Source organism: Cervus elaphus, chromosome 28 (assembly GCF_910594005.1).
Source record: "Cervus elaphus chromosome 28, mCerEla1.1, whole genome shotgun sequence".
NCBI lineage: Eukaryota > Metazoa > Chordata > Mammalia > Artiodactyla > Cervidae > Cervus > Cervus elaphus.
In genome coordinates this window covers 42,531,426-42,552,250 of record NC_057842.1, presented here as the reverse complement: position 1 = coordinate 42,552,250, position 20,825 = coordinate 42,531,426, and the positions used below count along the sequence as shown (strand labels likewise).

The 20,825-nt window shown below is 39.4% G+C and overlaps 1 protein-coding gene across 1 annotated transcript in view; it reads right to left on the bottom strand.

The window, feature by feature from the left end:
• AK9 (adenylate kinase 9) overlaps positions 1-20,825 on the bottom strand; it is a 112,650-nt gene that overhangs the window by 80,882 nt on the left and 10,943 nt on the right. The window contains exons 6-9 of the mRNA XM_043890150.1: positions 14,809-14,921; positions 10,986-11,174; positions 7,742-7,870; positions 3,372-3,450 (exon numbers count right to left, since the gene is read on the bottom strand). Coding sequence (XP_043746085.1) covers positions 3,372-3,450; positions 7,742-7,870; positions 10,986-11,174; positions 14,809-14,921 — 510 coding nt within the window. The remainder of the gene's footprint in view (positions 1-3,371; positions 3,451-7,741; positions 7,871-10,985; positions 11,175-14,808; positions 14,922-20,825) is intronic.

Below are 20,825 nucleotides of genomic sequence, written 5' to 3'. Positions count from 1 at the left end.
CCGCCCTGCGGCGCCCCCGGACTCTCGTCCGCGCCACGCCTCTCCCCCCGTCCCCCGTCCCAGCCCGCGGGGCGAGGGCCCGCGGCGGGGAAGCGGAGGAGGGCGCAGCACCCCGAGGCCGGGAGGCGCCGTCAGGGGCGCCCCCCTCTTCTCCTCCCTCTCCTCGACCCGCTCCCACCCCCCACCCCGGCTCCGTGGAGGACGGCGGCCCCTCGACCGCCCCGGGGAGTGGCAGAGCCCGCGGAGGGAAAAGAGCGAGGGTGGCACGGACCACCACAACGCCCCGGCCTGCCAGCGGGCGGCCGGAGCGACAAACCCTTGTGTCCAGGGCTGACTTTCAATAGATCGCAGCGAGGGAGCTGCTCTGCTACGTACGAAACCCCGAGAATGCTGAGTTTTAAGTCAGCTTTTTCACTCTCCTCTTTCACCTTCATCAAGAGGCTCTTTAGTTCCTTTTTGCTTTCTGCCATAAGGATGGTGTCATATGCATCTGAGGTTATTGATATTTCCCCCGGCAATCTTGATTCCAGCTTGTGCTACATCCAGCCCGGTATTTTAAGAGTCAGACATGACTGAGTAACTGAACTGAACTGAACTGAACTCTGCATTTAAGTCAATAAGCAGGGTGACAATCTTCAGCCTTGACGTACTCTTTTGCCAATTTGGAAACAGTCCGTAATTTCATGGCCGGTTCTAACTGTTGCTTCTTGACCCGCACACAGATTTCTCAGGAGGCAGGTCAAGTGGTCCGGTATTCCCATCTTTAGAATTTTCCACAGTTTGTTGTGATCTACACAGTCAAAGGCTTTAGCATAGTCAATGAATCAGAATTACATGTTCTTCTGGAATTCTCTTGCTTTTTCTATGATCCAGTGGATGTTTGCAATTTGATCTTTGGTTCCTCTGCCTTTTCTAAATCCAGCTTATATATATGGAAGTTCTCAGTTCACATACTGTTGAAGTCTAGCTTGGAGGATTTTGAGCATGACATTTTTAGCATGTGAAATGAGTGCAACAGTGTGGTAGTTTGAACATTCTTTGGCATTGTCCTTCTTTGCGATTGGAATGAAAACTGACCTTTTCCAGTCCTGTGGCCACTGCTGAGTTTTCCAAATTTGCTGGCATATTGAGTGAAGCACTTTAACAGCATTATCTTTTGGGACTTGAAATAGTTCAACTGGAACTATTCCATCACCTCTATTAGGTTTGTTTGTAGTGATGCTTCCCCTAAGGTCCACTTGACTTTGCACTCCAGGATGTCTGGCTCTAGGTATTAGCTCACAGTTGTGATCACACCATTGTGGTTATCCAGGTCACTAAGATCTTTCTTGTACAGTTCTTCTGTGTATTCTTGCCACTGCTTCTTAATATCTTCTGCTTCTGTTAAGTCCATACCTTTTCTGCCCTTTATGTACACATCTTTGCATAAAATATTCCCTTGGTAAATTTCAATTTTCTTGAAAAAATATCTAGTCTTTCCCATCCTATTGTTTTCCTCTCTTTCTTTGCATTGTTCAGTTAGGAAGGCTCTATCTCTTTGCTATTCTTTGGAATTCTGCATTCAGATGGGTGTATCTCTCCTTTTCTCCTTTGCCTTTCACTTCTCTTCTTAGATATTTGTAAGGCCTCCTCAGACAACCATTTTGTCTTTTTGAATTTCTTTTTCTTGGGAAGTTTTGGATCACTGCCTCCTGTACAATGTTATGACCCTCCATCCATAGTTTTTCAGGCACTCAATTAGATCTAATCCCTTGAATCTATTTGCCACTTCCACTATATAATCATAAGGGATTTGATTTAAATCATACCTGAATGGCCTAGTATTTTTCCCTACTGTCTTCAGTGTAAGTCTGAATTTTGCAATATGGAGGTCATGATCTGAGCCACAGTCAGCTCCTGGTCTTATTTTTGCTGACTGTATAGAACGTCTCCATTTTCAGCTGCAAAGAATATAGTCAATCTGATTTCGGTATTGACCATCTGGTGATGTCCATGTGTAGAGTCGTCTCTTGTGTTGTTGGGAGAAGGTGTTTGCTATGACCAGTGCATTCTCTTGGCAAAACTGTTAACTTTTGTCCTGCTTCATTTTGTACTCCAGTGCCAAACTTAGCTGCTACTCCAGGTATCTCTTGACTTCCTACTTTTGCATTCCAGTCCCCAGTGATGAAAAGGACATCTTTTTTTGGTGTTAGTCCTAGAAGATCCTAAATGCCTTCATAGAACTCTTCAACTTCAGCTTCTTCAGCATCAGTGGGTGGAGCACAGATTTGGATTACTGTGATACTTGAATGATTAGCCTTGGAAACAAACTGAGATCATTCTGTCATTTTTGAGACTGCGTCCAAGTACTGCATTTCAGACTCTTTTGTTGACTATGAGGGCTGCTCCATTTCTTCTAAGGGATTCTTGCCCACAGCAGTAGATCTAATGGTCTTCTGAATTAAATTTGCCCATTCCCATCCCGACACAACTGAGTGACTAATACATCCATTGTATGAATATACATTTTATTTATCCGTTCATTAATTGTTAGACACAAAGGTTGTTTCTACCTTCTGGCTATTGTGAATAGTGCTGCTATGAATATTCACATACAAATTTTCATTTAAACACCTGTATTCAATTATTTGGGGCATATACCTAGGAGTTAAATTGCTGACTCGTATGGTAACTCCATATTTAACCTTTTGAGGAACTGCCAAACTGTTTTCCAAAGTGGCCACACCATTTGCAGTCCTACCAACAATGTATATTGGGCTTTGCTGGTGGCTCAGCAGTGCAGGAGACTCTAATGCAAGAGACTCCAGTTTGATCCCAAGGTTAGGAAGATCCCCTGGAGAAGGAAATGGCAACCCACTCCAGTATTCTTGTCCAGGAAGAGGAGACTGGCAGGCTACAGTCCATGGAGTTGTAAGGGTTGGACACGATTTAATGGCACTACCACAACAGTGTATGAACGTTCTGATTTTTCTACATCCTCACCAACATTTGTTATTCATTATCTGGGGTTTTTTTGCTTTTCTTTTTAATTTTAGTCAGCTTAGTGGATTTGAAGTGATATCTCCTTATAGCTCTGGTTTGCACTTCCCTATTACTCATGTTAAACATTGTATCATGTGTTTATGGCTCTTATCTGCTTTTACTTTTTTTCAAGATACTTTTCACCACACAGAGGTTTTAAACTCAAATGTAGCTTTGATTTAAATATGGACAGATGAATAAATGTCATATCAAATTTTAAGTGTCAAAATGAATTTTTCCAAAAAAAATGGTATTCAAAATAAATCTGTTTCTGATATGAAAATAAGTATCATTCAGTCAATACATTTTTTATTTTCCAAACTGTGACACATTCTTACTGAGCAATGCACTTACCATGAACAGCTCCTCTGGGGGCTTATTTCCATCTAGCTCAATGAGATACTGGGAATCATGTTCAGCCATTACTTCCTGCAGATAATCAAAAAGAAGCCTTATCATTCAGGATCACTGGCAAAAGTTCAGTCTTCATATACCATGAAGAAATCTTTAATGCTAAATTATTTGCTTTATACATGACATACTAGATGTTATTTTCAGTGCTCAGGAGAACTTTTACAAAAGCCTAAACTAGTCGTACCATGAATTCTGCTCTTTCTGTTTCTTCTGTTTTTCTCTACAGTGAAGCCAGTCTTTCCCAAAAGAAATGTTTGGGGGCATCCATCTCTCTGCATATTTTCATAGAATATTTTCTGCCAAACTGCTAGGTAAAGAATGGGCTTGGTTTGTTTCACTTTTTATTCCCCTGGCTGTGGGTGATGTTCAATATCTAGAAATCCATCTCTGTAAACCACTGAACCATAACCTCTGTGCATTTTGTTAGACCTTTCTTTTCCTTAACATTCATGGAAAGTCTTTAACCTTTATCTGCCATATGGTTTGCAAATGTTTTACCTGGCTATGATTTAGAATTTGACTTTGTTTATGGTATCTTTTGTATTATAAAATATATTTACGATGAGATCTGTTATCATTGTTTCTGAATTTCCTTTCTTCTTTAAATTAGATTTTTCTGTATCTCAAGGTTGGATTAATATTCTTATAAATTTTCTTCCATTCCCAGAAAGTAGGGATGGTGGAGAGATAAGATCCACCTCTACCCTTCCTCAAAGACTCAGATAAGATCCATCTCCATCTTTTTTCATGGTTTCCATAAGACCCTTATTTACTTGCCTCCATAAAACTCTAGCCCCTCTCTTTGATAAAGTCCTCATTAGTGAATATTTTTCTGTTGCCATAGTTTGAACAAAATCACCTACTTAAATGTCCAGTACATTTTGTGTTTCATAATACAGTGCAAGGTTAGGTTCTAAGTGTTTCTCTACTTTTAGACAGAAGGACCATTATGCCTGCATCGTTTAACCATAAATTCAGTTCAGTCACTCAGTCATGTCTGACTCTTTGCAACCCTACAGATTGCAGCACGCCAGGCCTCCCTATCCATCACCAACTCCCGGAGTTTACTCAAACTCATTTCCACTGAGTCAGTGATGCCATCCAAACATCTCATCTTCTGTCATCCCCTTCTCCTCCTGCCTTCAATCTTTCCCAGCATCAGGGTTTTTTCAAATGAGTCAATTCACATCTGACCAAAGTATACTGTGGCCAAAGTACTGGAGTTTCAACTTCAGCATCAGTCCTTCCAATGCATATTCAGGACTGATTTCTTTTAGAATGGACTGGTTTGATCTCCTTGCGGTCCAAGGGACTCTCAAGAGTCTTCTCCAACACCACAGTTCAAAGCATCAATTCTTCTAGTAGAATCCAAGAATCTAACCATAAATTACGATGTTCTAAACAAGGATGTACATTATGCTTTTCTGCATTTCAGATACTTTCCTTAAACTAGATTCTATTTATTTAATAGCCTTTTTACCTTAAATTAAAAAAATTTTTTTTTTGCTGTACCACACAGTATGTGGTATCTTAGTACCCTGACCAGGGATCAAACCCACAACCTTTGCAGTGGAATCTCAAAGTCTTAACCACTAGACCACCAGGGAAGTCCTAAGCTAGCTTCTTAAGAATGAAGTTAGTGTACTAAGTCTAAAGGTATGAAGACTCTTAAGGCTAAAGACACAAACACCAGGTCAAGCTGGGATTTGAAGACAGGCAAGAATGAAGACTTGGCCTTGGATTACTCCTGAAGCAGGACAGAAACCAGACATTGATGCAGTTACTTTGCTCCTCCTTACTTTCCTCATGTCTTTTAGAGGAACACTGAATTTTGGTGGTCTTGGCCTCCCAAGTGAATCCACATCTCAGCCAGATCAGAGGAGACTAGAACTGTAGGCTCCTGCCTTTCAAGGCTCTTCCCGACTCCCGCCACACATATGAGCACCCTGGAATTACCATACAAGGCAAGCTATACACTGTTCAGCAAGCATCACTAGACCTGAAGTCTAGGTTCTTGGCCTAGAAATTTTTATCTGAGCAGTCAGTTCTTATCTATGCTTTGCTGCAGGGCATAGAAATGTTCCACTTCTGTGCTTTACTCAGGCAAGCTATCTAAAAACCACCATACTAATTAATTCCTTTCAGCAGGGTATGGGAGTGTTTGCTTTACCATACGTACTTGCTAGAATTAGGGATTCTTTTTCCTTGTCCACCTTTTAAAATTTAATTGAGGAAATATTTCTTTCGCATTTAATTATTATCAGTAAAGCTGAATATTTTTCTATAGACTTGTTACTCTTTTGTCATTAATTTTTGTGAATTGTCTGCTCATATTTGTTACCCATTTACCATCTGGAGGGTAAGACCTTACAGGTTTTAGAAAAATCGTATCTATGATATTTTTTCTTACATTTTTAAAAATCGAAGAATAGTTGATTTACAATGTTATGTTAATTTCTGCTGTATAGCAAAATGATTGTTATATATGTATATGTATTAATTCTTTTCCATTGTGGTTTATCATAGGATATTGAATATAGTTCCCTGTGCTATATATTAGGACCTTGTTATTTATCCATTCTATATATATTAATACTAATTTGCATCTGCTAACCCCAAACTTCCAATCCATCCCTCCTTTACCCACTGTCCTCTTGTCAACCATGTCTGTTCTTTATGTCTGTGAGTCTATGAACTTTCAACATATTAAAGCTTTAAATATTTTATCACAGTTGATGTGGATATTTTTCTTTTTGAGTAAAGATTTTTAAAATTATGTCCAGAAATTTACATGCAATGAAATGGAAGCTGTTCTTTTTCCTTTGTGATCTCATTATTTGTTCAACTGAACATCTGTCAAGCATTTACCACTTGCCAGACTTTGGGCACTGCACTGGACTTTGATGATGCTGGAAGTCCCTATCCTTGAAGAGACCACCTCTGCTTCCTACTCCCAACTCCCTGCCCATGAATATAATTCTATAACCTTCTGAATCTGATTTCAGTTATGCTTTATTCATACCCAATGCCAGCCACTTAAGGAATATGTAGAATATTTTTGTTGAAGGAGAAAGAATGTTATAGATAGACATGTAAATTACAATTAAGAAGCTATGTTTAGAGGCCCGGGATAGAAGAGGAAGAAGGGAGGAATCAAAGTCATACATAAGAAAACAAAAATACTGAATCACTGTGCTGCCTACCTGAAACTAACACAATACTATAAATAAATTTAAAAAATAAAACAATTTGGATCTCACTGAAGGGGTGGACAATGAAAATGAAAATTATTCACTTGTCTCTAAAAATATATAAACATTATAAAACATCATGAAACAAATTCTTTTAATTTCTCCATCAGATCGAAAGAGGCAATTTGAGGACTGTTTTTCATTTGCCTTTGTAATTCTGTTGCTTAGCATGGTATCTGGCCAAATACCATATAATAAATGTTTGTTGAATAAATCTCCAGTAGAAATTGGGCAGAGTCTGCCCTGGATTTTTAACCATAAAAATATGCTTTTCAATAATCATAATTTCAGTAATAATCCTTTTAAAATGCTAATTCTTTTAATTATAACTTTCCTATTACAATATATAATAGCCTTATCATATTTACAAATAACCAACTTTGAATAGGATACACAGAGAAACCAGTCTTGGATGGCTTTCTTTAGATTGTAATTAAATTAACAGTTCCTATCAGAATAAAAGATGCACCTTAAGTGTACATTTGTTTTTATAAACCCATACATTTTGGATTCAAAATGCTTTCACAAAACAATGTCTTAATATGGACTTTCCAATCCCCAACCATAAATAAATTCCCCTAATGACTTTTGAAAAATGCAATTCATTTATCACTTTTCAGCAGCACTGTTGCTTTGTAAGAGTAAAATAATGGTGCTCTGTGAAACAGCCTTTGGAATGCAATCTTATTCTGATAGCATTTCACCCAGCTCAAGAGGAGGAGAATGAAGCAGATAATACACAAGGTGAAGAAATGTGAAAGCTATTTAACCAGGGATAAAACACAAATAGGGCTTCACTGGCAGCTGAGCAGTAAAGAATCTGCCTGCAATGCAGGAGACGCAGGTTTGATCCTTAGGTTGAGAAGATCCCCTGGAGGAGGAAATGGCAACCCATTCCACTACTCTTGCCTGGAGAATCCCATGGACAGAGGAGCCTGGTGGACTACAGTCCATAGGGTCACAAAGAGTTGGACATAAACCAAAGCAACTTAGCATACATGCATGCAAAACACAAATATCAACATTCCTTTTTCAGCAATATATCTTTTTCTTACTTCTAAAGGATGAAGAATTATTTCCTTATAAAGGTTAACAATGTATTCGATATTTTCCAAATAATCCTCAGGTCTCTGAACGAGGTGTTGAAGAACTTCAGCCACTATCTGCATTTCAGCGATAAATGCCTAAATGGAAAAGAAGTTATGTTGAATATCTTTATATTAATGATTACTTCATTTGCAAGTCATATCCCTCTCTCCCTACACCTGCATGCCATTTTGGGGTAAGAAGCAGGGTAAAGGGGAGATTGGAAATAGGATTTTTATTTTAGAGAGATTGAACACCCTGAAGGTCTTTTATCAGATGGAATAAAGTTTTAAATTGACTTGGATACTTACTCATTTCTTTTGCCCCCCAGTGAGTAGGGAAGAGTATGGAAATAACATCAGATTTTTAGAGACAAAATAAAGAAGCTGGATTTTCTCTAAGTACCTGAGCTTGTAGCTCATTCATTCATTGATTCATTCATTTATTAATAGTAAAGCTTAAGGGACTACCCCATGCCAGCACTGTTCTAGGAGCTTGAAATATGACAGAGAGCAAAACTAAGGGCTTGGGGCTTAGACAGCACACATCCCAGTTGAGGAAGACAGAGCATAAACAAGTAGACAAATAAATACATCACAGGTTAGGCTGTGGTGGTAAGAGCTAAGAAGAAAGATAATGGCAGGGGAGAAGGGATGAAGAGTGATGGGGGAAGGTGGTTATGAAAGGGTTCACAGAAAAAAATGACACTTGTATCATATTTATTACCCCATTATTATCATCATATTTGGGCTTCCCAGGTGGTGCTAGTGGTAAAGAACCCACTTGCCAATGCAGGAGACTGAGATGCAGGTTCAATCCCTGGGTTAGGAAGAACCCCTGGAGGAGGAAATGGCAATCCACTCTAGTATTCTTTCCTGGAGAATCCCATGGACAGAGGAGCCTGGTAGGCTACAGTCCATAGGGTTGCAAAGAGTCGGACATGACTGAAGCGACTTGGCATGCACGCACATATTTATTATACCAATTATGATGGTATGCTTTATTCATGTTAAAATGACACACTTTTATTCCTATTTGCTATGAGGTTTTCTTGGAATATTTACCTAGAATAGTTGCTGGTTATTTATCTAATGCCTTATTTGCACAGGGGAAATTATTTTATATTTTTAAATGGGCATTCTTACATTAATAGGTTTTTAAAACTGAGATATAATTGACATATAACATTACATTAGTTTCAGGTGTACAATAGAATGATTCAATACAATTGATCTTTGGGCACTGTGAGTCTGAACTGTGTGGGTCCACTGATAGGATATTTTTCAATAGTAAATACATAGTGCTACATGATCTGTTGTTGGTAGGATGCAGAACCCTGGATAGAAGGCTGATTGTAAAGTTAACTTGGATTTTCAACTGCACAAAGGTTCAGTGCCCCAACTCTGGAGATGTTCAAGGATCAATTGTATTTGTACTTATTGTGAAATGATCATAATAAGTCTAATTAACATCCATCATCATACATACATGCGTACATGCTAAGTCGCTTCAGTTGTGTCTGACTCTTTGCAACCCTATGGACTGTAGCCTCCCAGAGTCCTCTGCCCATGGGATTCTAGGCAAGAATCCTGGGGTGGGTTGCCATTTCCTTCTCCAGGGGATCTTCCCAACCCAGGAATCGAACCCAGGTCTTCCACATTACAGGCCGATTCTTTTCTGTCTGAGCCACCAGGGAAACCCATCATCATACATAGTAACAGTTTTTTTCTTGTGATGAGAACTTTTAAGATCTGTTCTTAAATGAAAGAACAAATGCCAAAAATTCATTTAACCCATTAGTGAGGGAAACAGCAGGGTGACAACACTGAAGTATATATAATTACTGAAATCAGAGTGCAAAGTTTGATATTAATATCCTTAACATCCTTCAGGGCAATAACATCCTTCAGGGCAATAACATCCTTCAGGGCAATAAAACTGTTGCCTTTGGGGTTTATCTTTTCTACTAGACAAATGATTTGCAATGTATCCTTCTCTACATTAACATCAGACTTAACTGAGTCTAGGCCCTAATAGAAATAGTATTTATTCAAGATAATTTATAAGTTATAGAAACTATTTTAAATTATTAAACATTATAAATAAGTAAATCTATAATAGAAATCACAGGTATATTTCAATAGAGCAAGGACTGGCAAGCTATGACCTGTCTCACTCACCCCCGTTGACTAAATGCAGCCCATTACCTATTAACAAACTTCTTGAGTGAGTGAGTGAAAGTCACTCAGTTGTGTCAGACTCTTTGCGACCCCATGACTATACAGTCCATGGAATTCTCCAGGCCAGAATACTGGAGTGGGTAGCCTTTCACTTCTCCAGGGAAATCTTCCCAACCCAGGGATTGAACCCAGGTCTCCCGCATTGCAAGTGGATTCTTTATCAGTTGAACAGAAGAGATGCCCAAGAATACTGGTGTGGGTAGCCTATCCCTTCTCCAGTGGATCTTCCTGACACTTAGTATCAAATTTTCCTCATTAAGTCTGGTATAAGATTCTTTTGAGGTCCTGTTGCATTATTCTTACTAGTATTGACTTTAGGATTGTTATTATATGTGGAATTGGGATATAGATTTCTTTTCATGTGCTCTCCTTGCCAGAGTTTGGAATCGGGGTTATGTTAAGTTCATGTATTGGATTCTACCTGGGCTACCTTCTTCCTCAAATTACATATGTTTTCTGTTGCTCTGACTCTTCACACTAGCTTGCATAGTGCTTGACACTTGTCAGGTGACCAGTAACTCTCTGTTGCTATGAAATGAAGCAGATTAGCTGTCAGGAATATGGAGGGACTTCCATACTGACAAGAAGGATGACCTTAAACTTGATGACCTCTATATTATGATCTAACAGTTCTTGAAAACATGAAGTATTTTTGCTGTTTCCTCTAACTGAATCAAACCTTAAGGAAAATATAATTTTCTGTATAGAATATTCATATTTTGTCATTGAATTATAGCAATTTTTTAAAAATGAAACCGATATAGCAGGCAAGGTGTTTTTTATTTATCTTTTTTAAAATTTTAATTTATTTGGCTGCGCCAGGTCTTAACTGTGGCATGTGGGATCTAGTTCCCAGATCAGGAATTGAACCCAGCTCCCCCTGCATTGGGAGTGCAGAGTCTTAACCACTGGACCACCAGGGAAGTCCCTATAGCAAATTTTAGAAGTATAGTATCTTGTACACAGATATTACCTCTTCTTCTTCTTGCTCTTCTTCCTCTTCCCCCTCCTCTTCTCCTTTTCCTTCCTTTTGGGCTTCTTTCTTCTTTTTCCTACGATTCTCAATGACTTCAGGATCCCACTGATCTCTTGTGTATATGTATCCTGTACTACTGTGCTGCCTTTGCCCCGAAATTCTTTGGCATAAATCATAGTCAGGGCACTAAGGAACAACATTAACCATTACTCAAAACATTTTGAGTATACCTTTACTTTCTGTTCATATATTATGCAATATATAAACCCCCAAATCCCTCAAAACCCCGAGCAAATGCAGTACCATAAATGGTATTTTGAATCAGATTTCATCACATGCCAAGAGAGGCACAAGATACAACTTTTATGTTATGGCAACACGTTTCTTTACCCAAAAGTAATACATATGACAAAGTTTCAGAAGCTGTAGAATAAAAAAAGAGTTAGAATAACAGTAGAAAGAGCTAGAGAAGTAGCATAGAAAATCTGTTTAGTTAGCAGAGGTACACAGGAGGATTTTGTCAGATTAGTTTGAAAAGGCTGAGAATGGATGAAAATGGTGGGATGGCCACATTATTCCAACAAAAAAATAGATCATGTGTTTATAGTATTTACTATGAGATACAGCTCTACGGATGAAGTATTTCATAAAATAGCATCAGTGAATGGGATCTGAAAGGTCACCTGGTTTAGTCTAACCTTACCATCTGCAAATGAGAAAACTGAATCTGGATAGTAAAAAAGGCCAAAACCAAAGTCTATGAGTGATTTTCTCATTTCAAGTGCTTCCATGTGAATAATATTTCACTTGGTTCTTAAACTAACCCTGTCAGAGAAGTAATACAATATTAGGATTCAAATTTTCAGATCAGAGAAGGACTGCTCTGGCAGCATCAGGTCACAGTGTCATGAGGGGAAACTGCAACCTGAGACCAGGCCTTCTGCTCCATAGCCCACGCTCTGTAACACATTATTAATGATAAACTAAGGTTTGGGGCTGTGAAGCCTGCTCTGAATATTTTTCAGGATAAAAACCTCCGGATGACATTCTCTAGTAGTGGTTTTAAAACATCAGAGTGTAACTCTATATAGAGGACTATAAATAAAGTTTTCTGCTTGTGATTTATTAAGTCTGGAGTGAGGCTAACACATTTTAACAAACATCTTCAGTGATTCTGATGCCAACAGTTTATGCACCACACATTTGAGAAAGAAAGAGGGCAAGAAACTTTAGAACTTTTCATGCTAATATTCTGATTTCCTCAGATTACTTCTATATGGGATGGGAATTTATTGATGCAAGACTTTTATTTAGGCTTTCTAATTTTTCACACACAAAAAAGATTTCAACCCATACTGGTAATTTAAAAAAACATATGCATATTTGCCCTCATTCAGCAACCTAGAATACCCACATTTTGGGTCCTTGGCAAAGACTATTGCCTTTAGCTGTCTCCTGTTTTCACGTTATCAGTTCAGTTCCGTTGCTCAGTCATGTCTGACTCTGCAACCCCACGGACTGCAGCACGCCAGGCTTCCCTGTCCTTCACCAACTCCCAGAACTTGCTCACACTCATGTCCATCAAGTCAGTGATGCCATCCAACCAACTCATCCTCTGTCTTCCCCTTCTCTTCCTGCCTTCAATCTTTCCCAACATCAGGGTCTTTTCCAATGAGTTAGTTATTCGCATCAGGTGGCCAAAGTATTGGGGTTTCAACCTCAGCATCAGTCCTTCCAATGAATATTCAGGACTGATTTCCTTTAGGATGGACTGGGTTGATCTCCTTGCAGTCCAAGGGACTCTCAAGAGTCTTCTCCAACACCACAGTTCAAAAGCATCAATTCTTCGGTGCTCAGTTTTCGTTATAGTCCAACTCTCACATCCATACATGACTACTAGAAAACCATAGCTTTGACTAGATGGACCTTTTCACATAAAGGAAGAGATTTATCAATCTTAGGGTGAGGCTGTGCCTCAGAGCAGCCCTCAAACTTCAGCAGCATCAGTGTCACCTAGAGAGCTTTTTCAACACAGACAGCTGGATGCCACCCCCCACAGTTTCTGTAGTTCTGGGTTGCTCCCCGAGAATCTGCATTTCTGACAAGCTTCTTGAGTGCTGCTAATGCAGTTGGCTCTAGGAACAAACCCTGAGGACCATTGCTGTAGTGGATCACTGGCCTTTAATGCTTTTTCTCTTTTTTTAAGTACAGACCTCTTTAGAATATGATGAACGCCAGAAGCTTTTGCTTCAGGAAAATGCCCATACACATAAAATTTGCATATAATTTCAGATGGTTCATGGGTGCTTAAGTGTTCTTGGACCCCAGGCTTAGAACTTCTGGTCTAAAAATCCCAGACTCCATTCCCAAATAAAGTCAGACCTTCGGAGAAGTGTGTGCTATACTGAAGTTCTGTTTCACACAAGGTCCTCTGATTACACTCCGGCTACCTATAGAAACTGCCATGGACACCTACCGTCACACTTATAATATATCAGTGGGGTTAAGGGCTTCATTCTCTACACACAGTACAATGCTTATATTGAAACCATGTTAAGATATATCTCTCATTTAGTTTTTCCTGAGGAATTCCTCATGTGTTCAAGGACAATGTGAATTTTATATAACTGGTCACATTTCCCCTTCTACTTTGGCTTGTCAAACTTAGAACCAAATTCATGACCCAAATTTAGTGAGCATTTGGGGCCTTAATGCCTGCATATCTGTGTGTTCTTATTACACTAAGTCTTACTTTCCTATACACTCTCTATTTTCCATGGCCTAGACTTTATATTTGGTTTCAGTTAAATCTTTGAGATTATTTTTCTTCTCTCCATTATACACATGGGTGACATTCTGAAAGTCACGAAGGGGTATTGATTGGCTCCTGGCCATGATCTGTGGCTGGGGCTGCAGAAGACACCACACCCAGCACTGGACGCCACCTGTCTCTCACAGCTGGCCCAAACACACCACTGAGTCCCCGCACCTGAGCTGAGAACCATCTGGTTTATTTATTCTGAGTTGGGGGACCAGGCAGGGTATTATTATAAATAGTTGTCATTCATTTTATAAACTAGTGATCCTCACCTCACCGCATTCTTACCATAACCCTATGAGGCAGCTATCTTTGTATCATCTTTGTGAAGAGGACATTGAGGCTCCTAAATGTGATTCACCAAGTTCTACAGTTGGTAAAGGAAAGAACTGGGACCAACCTAGCAATATTATTAACATTCATACATCTGAATCATTTTTTCATCCTTTCATTTTATTTAACTGGCAGAGTTATTAGGTACCATTTATTGTACTAGTTGATGTTTACAGGAGTAAGACATAGTTCCTGCTTCCAAGCAAGGCATGCGTCTAGAAGAAAATGGACAATTATAATATAATGTGGTATTAATAATATGATAGAAAAGAGCAACGTGAGCGGTTGTCAGACAATATTTAACTTTTCTGTGGTGAGTAAAGGGTGGGATATAAGGAGAGAGAGAAGAGAGCGTAGGAATGAGAGTCAGTTAACGTTTGTGTTAATGTGGAGGGCGTGTTCATCAGGGAACGTTCTGTAGAGATGATGCCTGAATTGACTTTCAAAGAATGACTATGATTAAGCCTGGTGAAAGGACAAGAAGGTATTTCCTGTGGACAGAGCTACAGGAGCAAAAGAACGGAGGTATGAGAAAATACAATTCAGTCCCTAAAATTGAAGCATAAGTTATTTTTTCTTAGCTCCTTAAAAGATTAATAACATTCCTTGAATTTAACTACTATCAAAAAGAATGTTTATATACGCTATACTATAAAGACATATTCTTACCTTAATATTGATTATAATGTCAGGTTTCAATTTTAAATTTCTAATTAATTCTATTTGCTGCAGAGTAGTCATGGCATCCTGTGAAAGTGATGGTATTTCAGTGATAATATAGCCTGTAGAGTGAAATATAATTTTAAAAGTTTTATAATATTATCAATATCTGAGAGAGTGGATTTATTATTACTTTATAAAAACATCATTTCTTTATTGATGAATACTAATGCTGATCTTAAAATATCTGTTGACATTTAAAATTTATAGTTAAGGTTATTGCCACATGAACTATAACTGAATAATGTTTCTCTGGCAATAAAACTATTGGGCTAAAGGAGACATCTTTAAAAATTCCAAATCAATTTATTTTAGGCACAAGAAGTGCCTAGAGAAGGAAATGCCATGCCATTAATTCTTTAACTCATCTTAGGAAAACTCATACGGTGAGTGGTACAGGTAAATTGTAGGGGTTGCATGGTATATTATTTTTCTTTCTTGAATTAATATTTCATAATAGAATATACATATACAGTGTTTATGTAAGTTACAGAGAATTTAAAAAAATCCATGTAACCCTCATACAGTTTAAGAAACAACAGGAAACCAGATCTGAAAGAGACACATGCACCCCAATGTTCATCGCAGCACTGTTTATAATAGCCAGGACATGGAAGCAACCTAGATGCCCATCAGCAGATGAATGGATAAGGAAGCTGTGGTACATATACACCATGGAATATTACTCAGCCGTTAAAAAGAATTCATTTGAACCAGTCCTAATGAGATGGATGAAACTGGAGCCCCTTATACAGAGTGAAGTAAGCCAGAAAGATAAAGAACATTACAGCATACTAACACATATATATGGAATTTAGAAAGATGGTAACGATAACCCTATATGCAAAGCAGAAAAAGAGACACAGAAATACAAAACAGACTTTTGAACTCTGTGGGAGAATGTGAGGATGGGATATTTCCAAAGAACAGCATGTATACTATTTATGGTGAAACAGATCACCAGCCCAGGTGGGATGCATGAGACAAGTGCTCCGGCCTGGTGCACTGGGAAGACCCAGAGGAATCAGGTGGAGAGGGAGGTGGGAGGGGGGATCGGGATGGGGAATATGTGTAAATCTATGGCTGATTCATATCAATGTATGACAAAATCCACTGAAATGTTGTGAAGTAATTAGCCTCCAACTAATTAAAAAAAAAAAAAAAGAAACAACATTATTAATATGATTTTGGCTTAGTATGCTTATTGGCTTGCGTCCCTATGCCAAAACCTATATCTGCTCATTGAAATTCACCCTTGATACCATTATCATATTAGTTTCCTTAATATATTTATTTAATATGTCACTCTCTTGTTTGAGAAACCTTTCTCTGTTTTAAAATTATTTATTTTTTAATTGAAGGATAATTGCTTTACAGAATTTTGTTGTTTCTGTCAAACCTCAGTATGAATCACCCATAGGTATACATATACTCCCTCCCATCTCCCGCCCCATCCCCTCCTCTAAGTTGATACAGAGCCCCTGTTTGAGTTTCCTGATCCATACAGCAGAGAAACCTTTCTCTCAATAGAACAGAATAAAGTCTTGACTCTGTCACTGGAAATTAAAGGCCTTCGACAAGTTTTTCTACTGTTTTAGAGAATATTTTTTCCTTGGAGGAACTGACGAATTATGGTTATTAAGCTTTGATTTTTGGCACACATTTTATAAAAAGTTAGTGGAGTGAGGTTGTCAAGACTGACCAGTGCCTCCTCTGGGACATGAAGGCTGGCATTAACCCCTTGGACTGACACCCTGCAATGCTGGGTGCCATGGTGAAGGTGACTGCCTGACTTAGCCCTGGACTGAATTCAACCATGGCCCAGCTGACCCATCCTGATCAGATAAATCCAGAGACCAGTCAGTCCCCAGAGATCATCACCCCCCCACCCCAACTCTAAGCAACAAGGGATTACACAAGACCTCCCTCCCATCCCCTCTGCTCAGCACTGCTAACCACTGTGTATCTGCAGTGGACGACAGAAAGATGCTTGGCACTCTGCTTGCAGGGCTCTCTAGCACCCTGCCCGCTACCACAACCAATGCCACTGCTCAGAGAGCTTCTCAGGCATTCCAAGCGTGACTGTCTGCAGGCATGCCAAACCTTGCATATACATGTATATTCAAATGAACTTCCTACTTGGTCTCTTTCCTGGTGGAACCAGCAGGAAGGTGGGACCAGCAGAAATAGCAGGTTGTTTCCATGGGGTCTGGCTCTTAGTGTTCTGCCTCAGTGTTCTGAGCAATGGATTTGGGGGCTTTACCCATTGAGAGGTGGCCGGTATCATCATATCCAGACCCCAGAAATATATTTATGGAAGAATTGTGGCAGAGATAGTTATGTTGCTTGTCTCACCATTGAAGATTTAGAGGAATAACTTAGTTCTCTAGATCCAATTCTGGGAAGATCTCAAGGGGATACTTCTTAGAGCGACTGAGCCCACTGTTAACCTCTCTAATCCCAGAGATGTGTTGTAAAGATGGAAGCATAGGTGAGGATTCCACCATCCCATCCCACCTTTCCTTGACACCCATTATTAAGCCTTTGTATCCCGTGCTGAAGATGGAAGAATGGTCGACCCCACCCCCTCCTTGCTGGGAAGCTCTGCATATACCATCATAGGCAAGATAGGCACTAGGCCGGCTAATGCCCAGCCTGCATCACTCCCACCAAGGAACAACTCAGACTGTTCACACCACTGCCCAGGGGAAGCCAACCAGCCTGTAGAATCACTTTGCCACCACTTTCTGGCACAGTGGGAAGAAGGTATTCCCACAAAACCGAAGATGGCATGCCACTGCTCTTAGACTGAAGTGTTGAGAGATCCATGGACATCAGGTGGCTTAGCGTCTAGCCAGGCCTGATAGTTACCTCGCCTCATGCCAGCCTGACATGAACGGACACACTGGTGACCAATGACTTACAGTACCATCTACAATATGACACACCGGGGCAGGGGCTGCCCAGACCAGGGCTGCCCATCAGTCACTTAGGAAAATGATTTTTTCTGGAATATAGAAAGAGAAAGCAGAGAGGGGCTTCTTAGGGTACCCAGGAATTGACTCTTCCTTTTTCTGTCGTGTGAGGATACAGCTCATGGCATCTGATTTTGGCTCAAGGCCAACACAGCATGACAGGCTGTGAATAAATGGTTTATAACTACAGGTAATGTTAAGTTTTTTTAAATAGTGATAGAAGCTCCAGGTATAAAAGGTCTCTGGTACAGAAAAATATTTGATTGGATCTGGCAATATTTTACTGTGCAGGGTTCCTGGCAGCACATATCCATCTTTAGGGATTTTGGAATCATCAATCACCCAGCCTCACCCAGCCCCTGACCCAAGTTAATATCTCTATTTTGAAAGCCCTTCACTTTCAATATCACTTCTACCATCCACCAGGCTGCTGGATAAGACCAAACATCAAAAAGAATCCTTGCTTAGCAGAGAGTTTCAAACTTTGTTTAGCAAAGTGCTAGGTTCCAAAGAAATTTCTCTGGGGCTGCTGTAGGATGGGTGAAGGGAGGCTGGGTAGAAGGAACTTGACATCCTGCCTTCACTGTAGCCCTAAATGAGCCCAGTTGGGCATGCCTAGACTGAGGCCATGCACTTGCATGCTGACAGTGTGGCCCTCAGGCTCAAGAATTATTAAACGACTGACTTTTCCTCTGCCAGCTCCCAGGACCAGTACCAGGGTCCCAGAAGTCTAGGGGAAAGAGGCATACATTGAATGATACCAGGGGGTGTAACTGGCAAAATTCAGAAGCTTAGGAAACTCAAAGACAAATAACCAGTTTCTTCAGCATAAAAAACACAAGATGCTAGACAGAGGTACAGGCAATTTATAGATAAAAGGAAACTGTGACACACGAAGCAATAGCAATATGTGAAACCTGGTTGGCTGGATCCTGCTTCAAACAAACAAACAAACAAGCAAATTAAAGCCAACTAGAAAAAAAAAAATATGAGGTACTGGGTGAAATTTGACCACAGACGGGTAAGTAGATGAATTATTATTAACTTTTAGGTATGATAATGGTAATATGATAAGTTTTAAAGGAATCTTTATCTTTTTGAGATACAAACTAAAATATTTACAGATATGGATTAGCTTCAAAGTAAAGTTGGTTGGGGGAGGGGTATAGTCAGAAGTGTGAATAAATAAGACGGGACAAGGGTTGTCATTGTTGAAGCTGGGTGAGAGACACATGGGGGGTTTTATACCAGTCTCTCTACTTTCATTTGACATTTTCCATAATAAGTTAAAAAGTTTATGAACATTGCGAATGGCAAGCTGAGTAGATTTATTTTTCTAATATTTCTTTTTTTTCTTTCTCTTTTTGCCAGTACTTAACAATATATGCCATCTTTTTGTGACCGAGTAAGTCACCCTAAATTTTCGTAAGAGGTAAGGTGAAGTAAAGAATAAACAAAAAGATATTTACCTATATACCTTTATATATATTCTTCAGTTTCAATCATTATACTTTTTGAGGTAATTTAATGACCTAAACTGGAATTCTGTGATTGTCTTTTTTTTACCTTTTTATTCATTTTACTTTCCTCATTCTGAGTGCTTTTCCTAAGTTCATTCTCTTTGTTGGAGGAGGGAATGTCAACCCACTACAGTATTCTTGCCTGGAGAACCCCCACGGACAGAGAAGCCTGGTGGGCTACAGTCCACGGAGTCACAAACAGTCAGACACGACTGAGCGACTAAACACATTCTCTTTATTACTGATCACTAGATAGTTAAATAGGAGAAGGCAATGGCACCCCACTCCAGTACTTTTGCCTGGAAAATCCCATGGATGGAGGAGCCTGGTAGGCTGCAGTCCATGGGGTCGCGAAGAGTCAGACATGACTGCGCAACTTCACTTTCACTTTTCACTTTTATGCATTGGAGAAGGAAATGGCAACCCACTCCAGTGTTCTTGCCTGGAGAATCCCAGGGATGGGGTCGCACAGAGTCAGACATGACTGAAGTGACTTAGCAGTAGCAGTAGCAGATAGTTAAATGGATGGATAAAGTGTATTTATATGAAATAAAAGAGATGATATGTGGATATATTAATATATTTATGTATTAAATAGTTCATTCTGTATATATAGATCTTTCTACATATAGATATAGATTTTATATATATATACATCTTTGTATATATGTATATATATGTATATATATATGTATATATACAATTTACATCTTTGGCCACTGATCAGCATCAACTGCAACTAACTATACATGTATACACACACACATATATATAGTCTTCAGTGAGAAGTCTGCTGTTGCTATTTCCACTATTGATTTTCATTGTACTGCACTTTATTTGTGCCCCTGTATTCTTAATAGTCACAGCGCCCTCTCTTAATGTACTGAGACTGTAAAGCAGATCTCTGTATTTTTTTCTCTCATTCAGTAAATCTCTTTCAGGTGGATGATTTTCTCCCAAACATATCTTTACTCTTCTTCCTTCTTTGGCAAATGCCATAGAATTTGTCCTTTTCCTTTTAATCATCCTGAACTTAAGTAGTCTGTCTTGGGAAATTAGGTCCAAAGTCCCAGTTCAGCATCTGTTTGAGCGCAGAGAGATTTCTCGGGTCCAGAGCCAGAGGGTAGACTGGATAGAGGCTGAAGCCTGCAAGTATCTGGAGCCAGAGGATAAGTTGGTGTCATTCTAGTTCCCATTCCTGTCTTATGAGTGTGGATCAATGCAGAGAAACCTAACCATTGACAGGACTTAATAATAAAACTCAGGGCAAATAGGAAAGCAGTTAGCAGAGGCTGTCAGAGCTGCATGAAGGACCACAGCAGATTATTGATGCTTTTGCTGGGTAACACGTTGCTAAAAGAAGGTTGAATCACATAAACTTAAATTTTGAAAGCAAATGTAGATTCTGAAGAACAAAAACAAGTAAACAAGCAAATAAAACTATCAGAGTCACTCAATTGAATTCAGACTC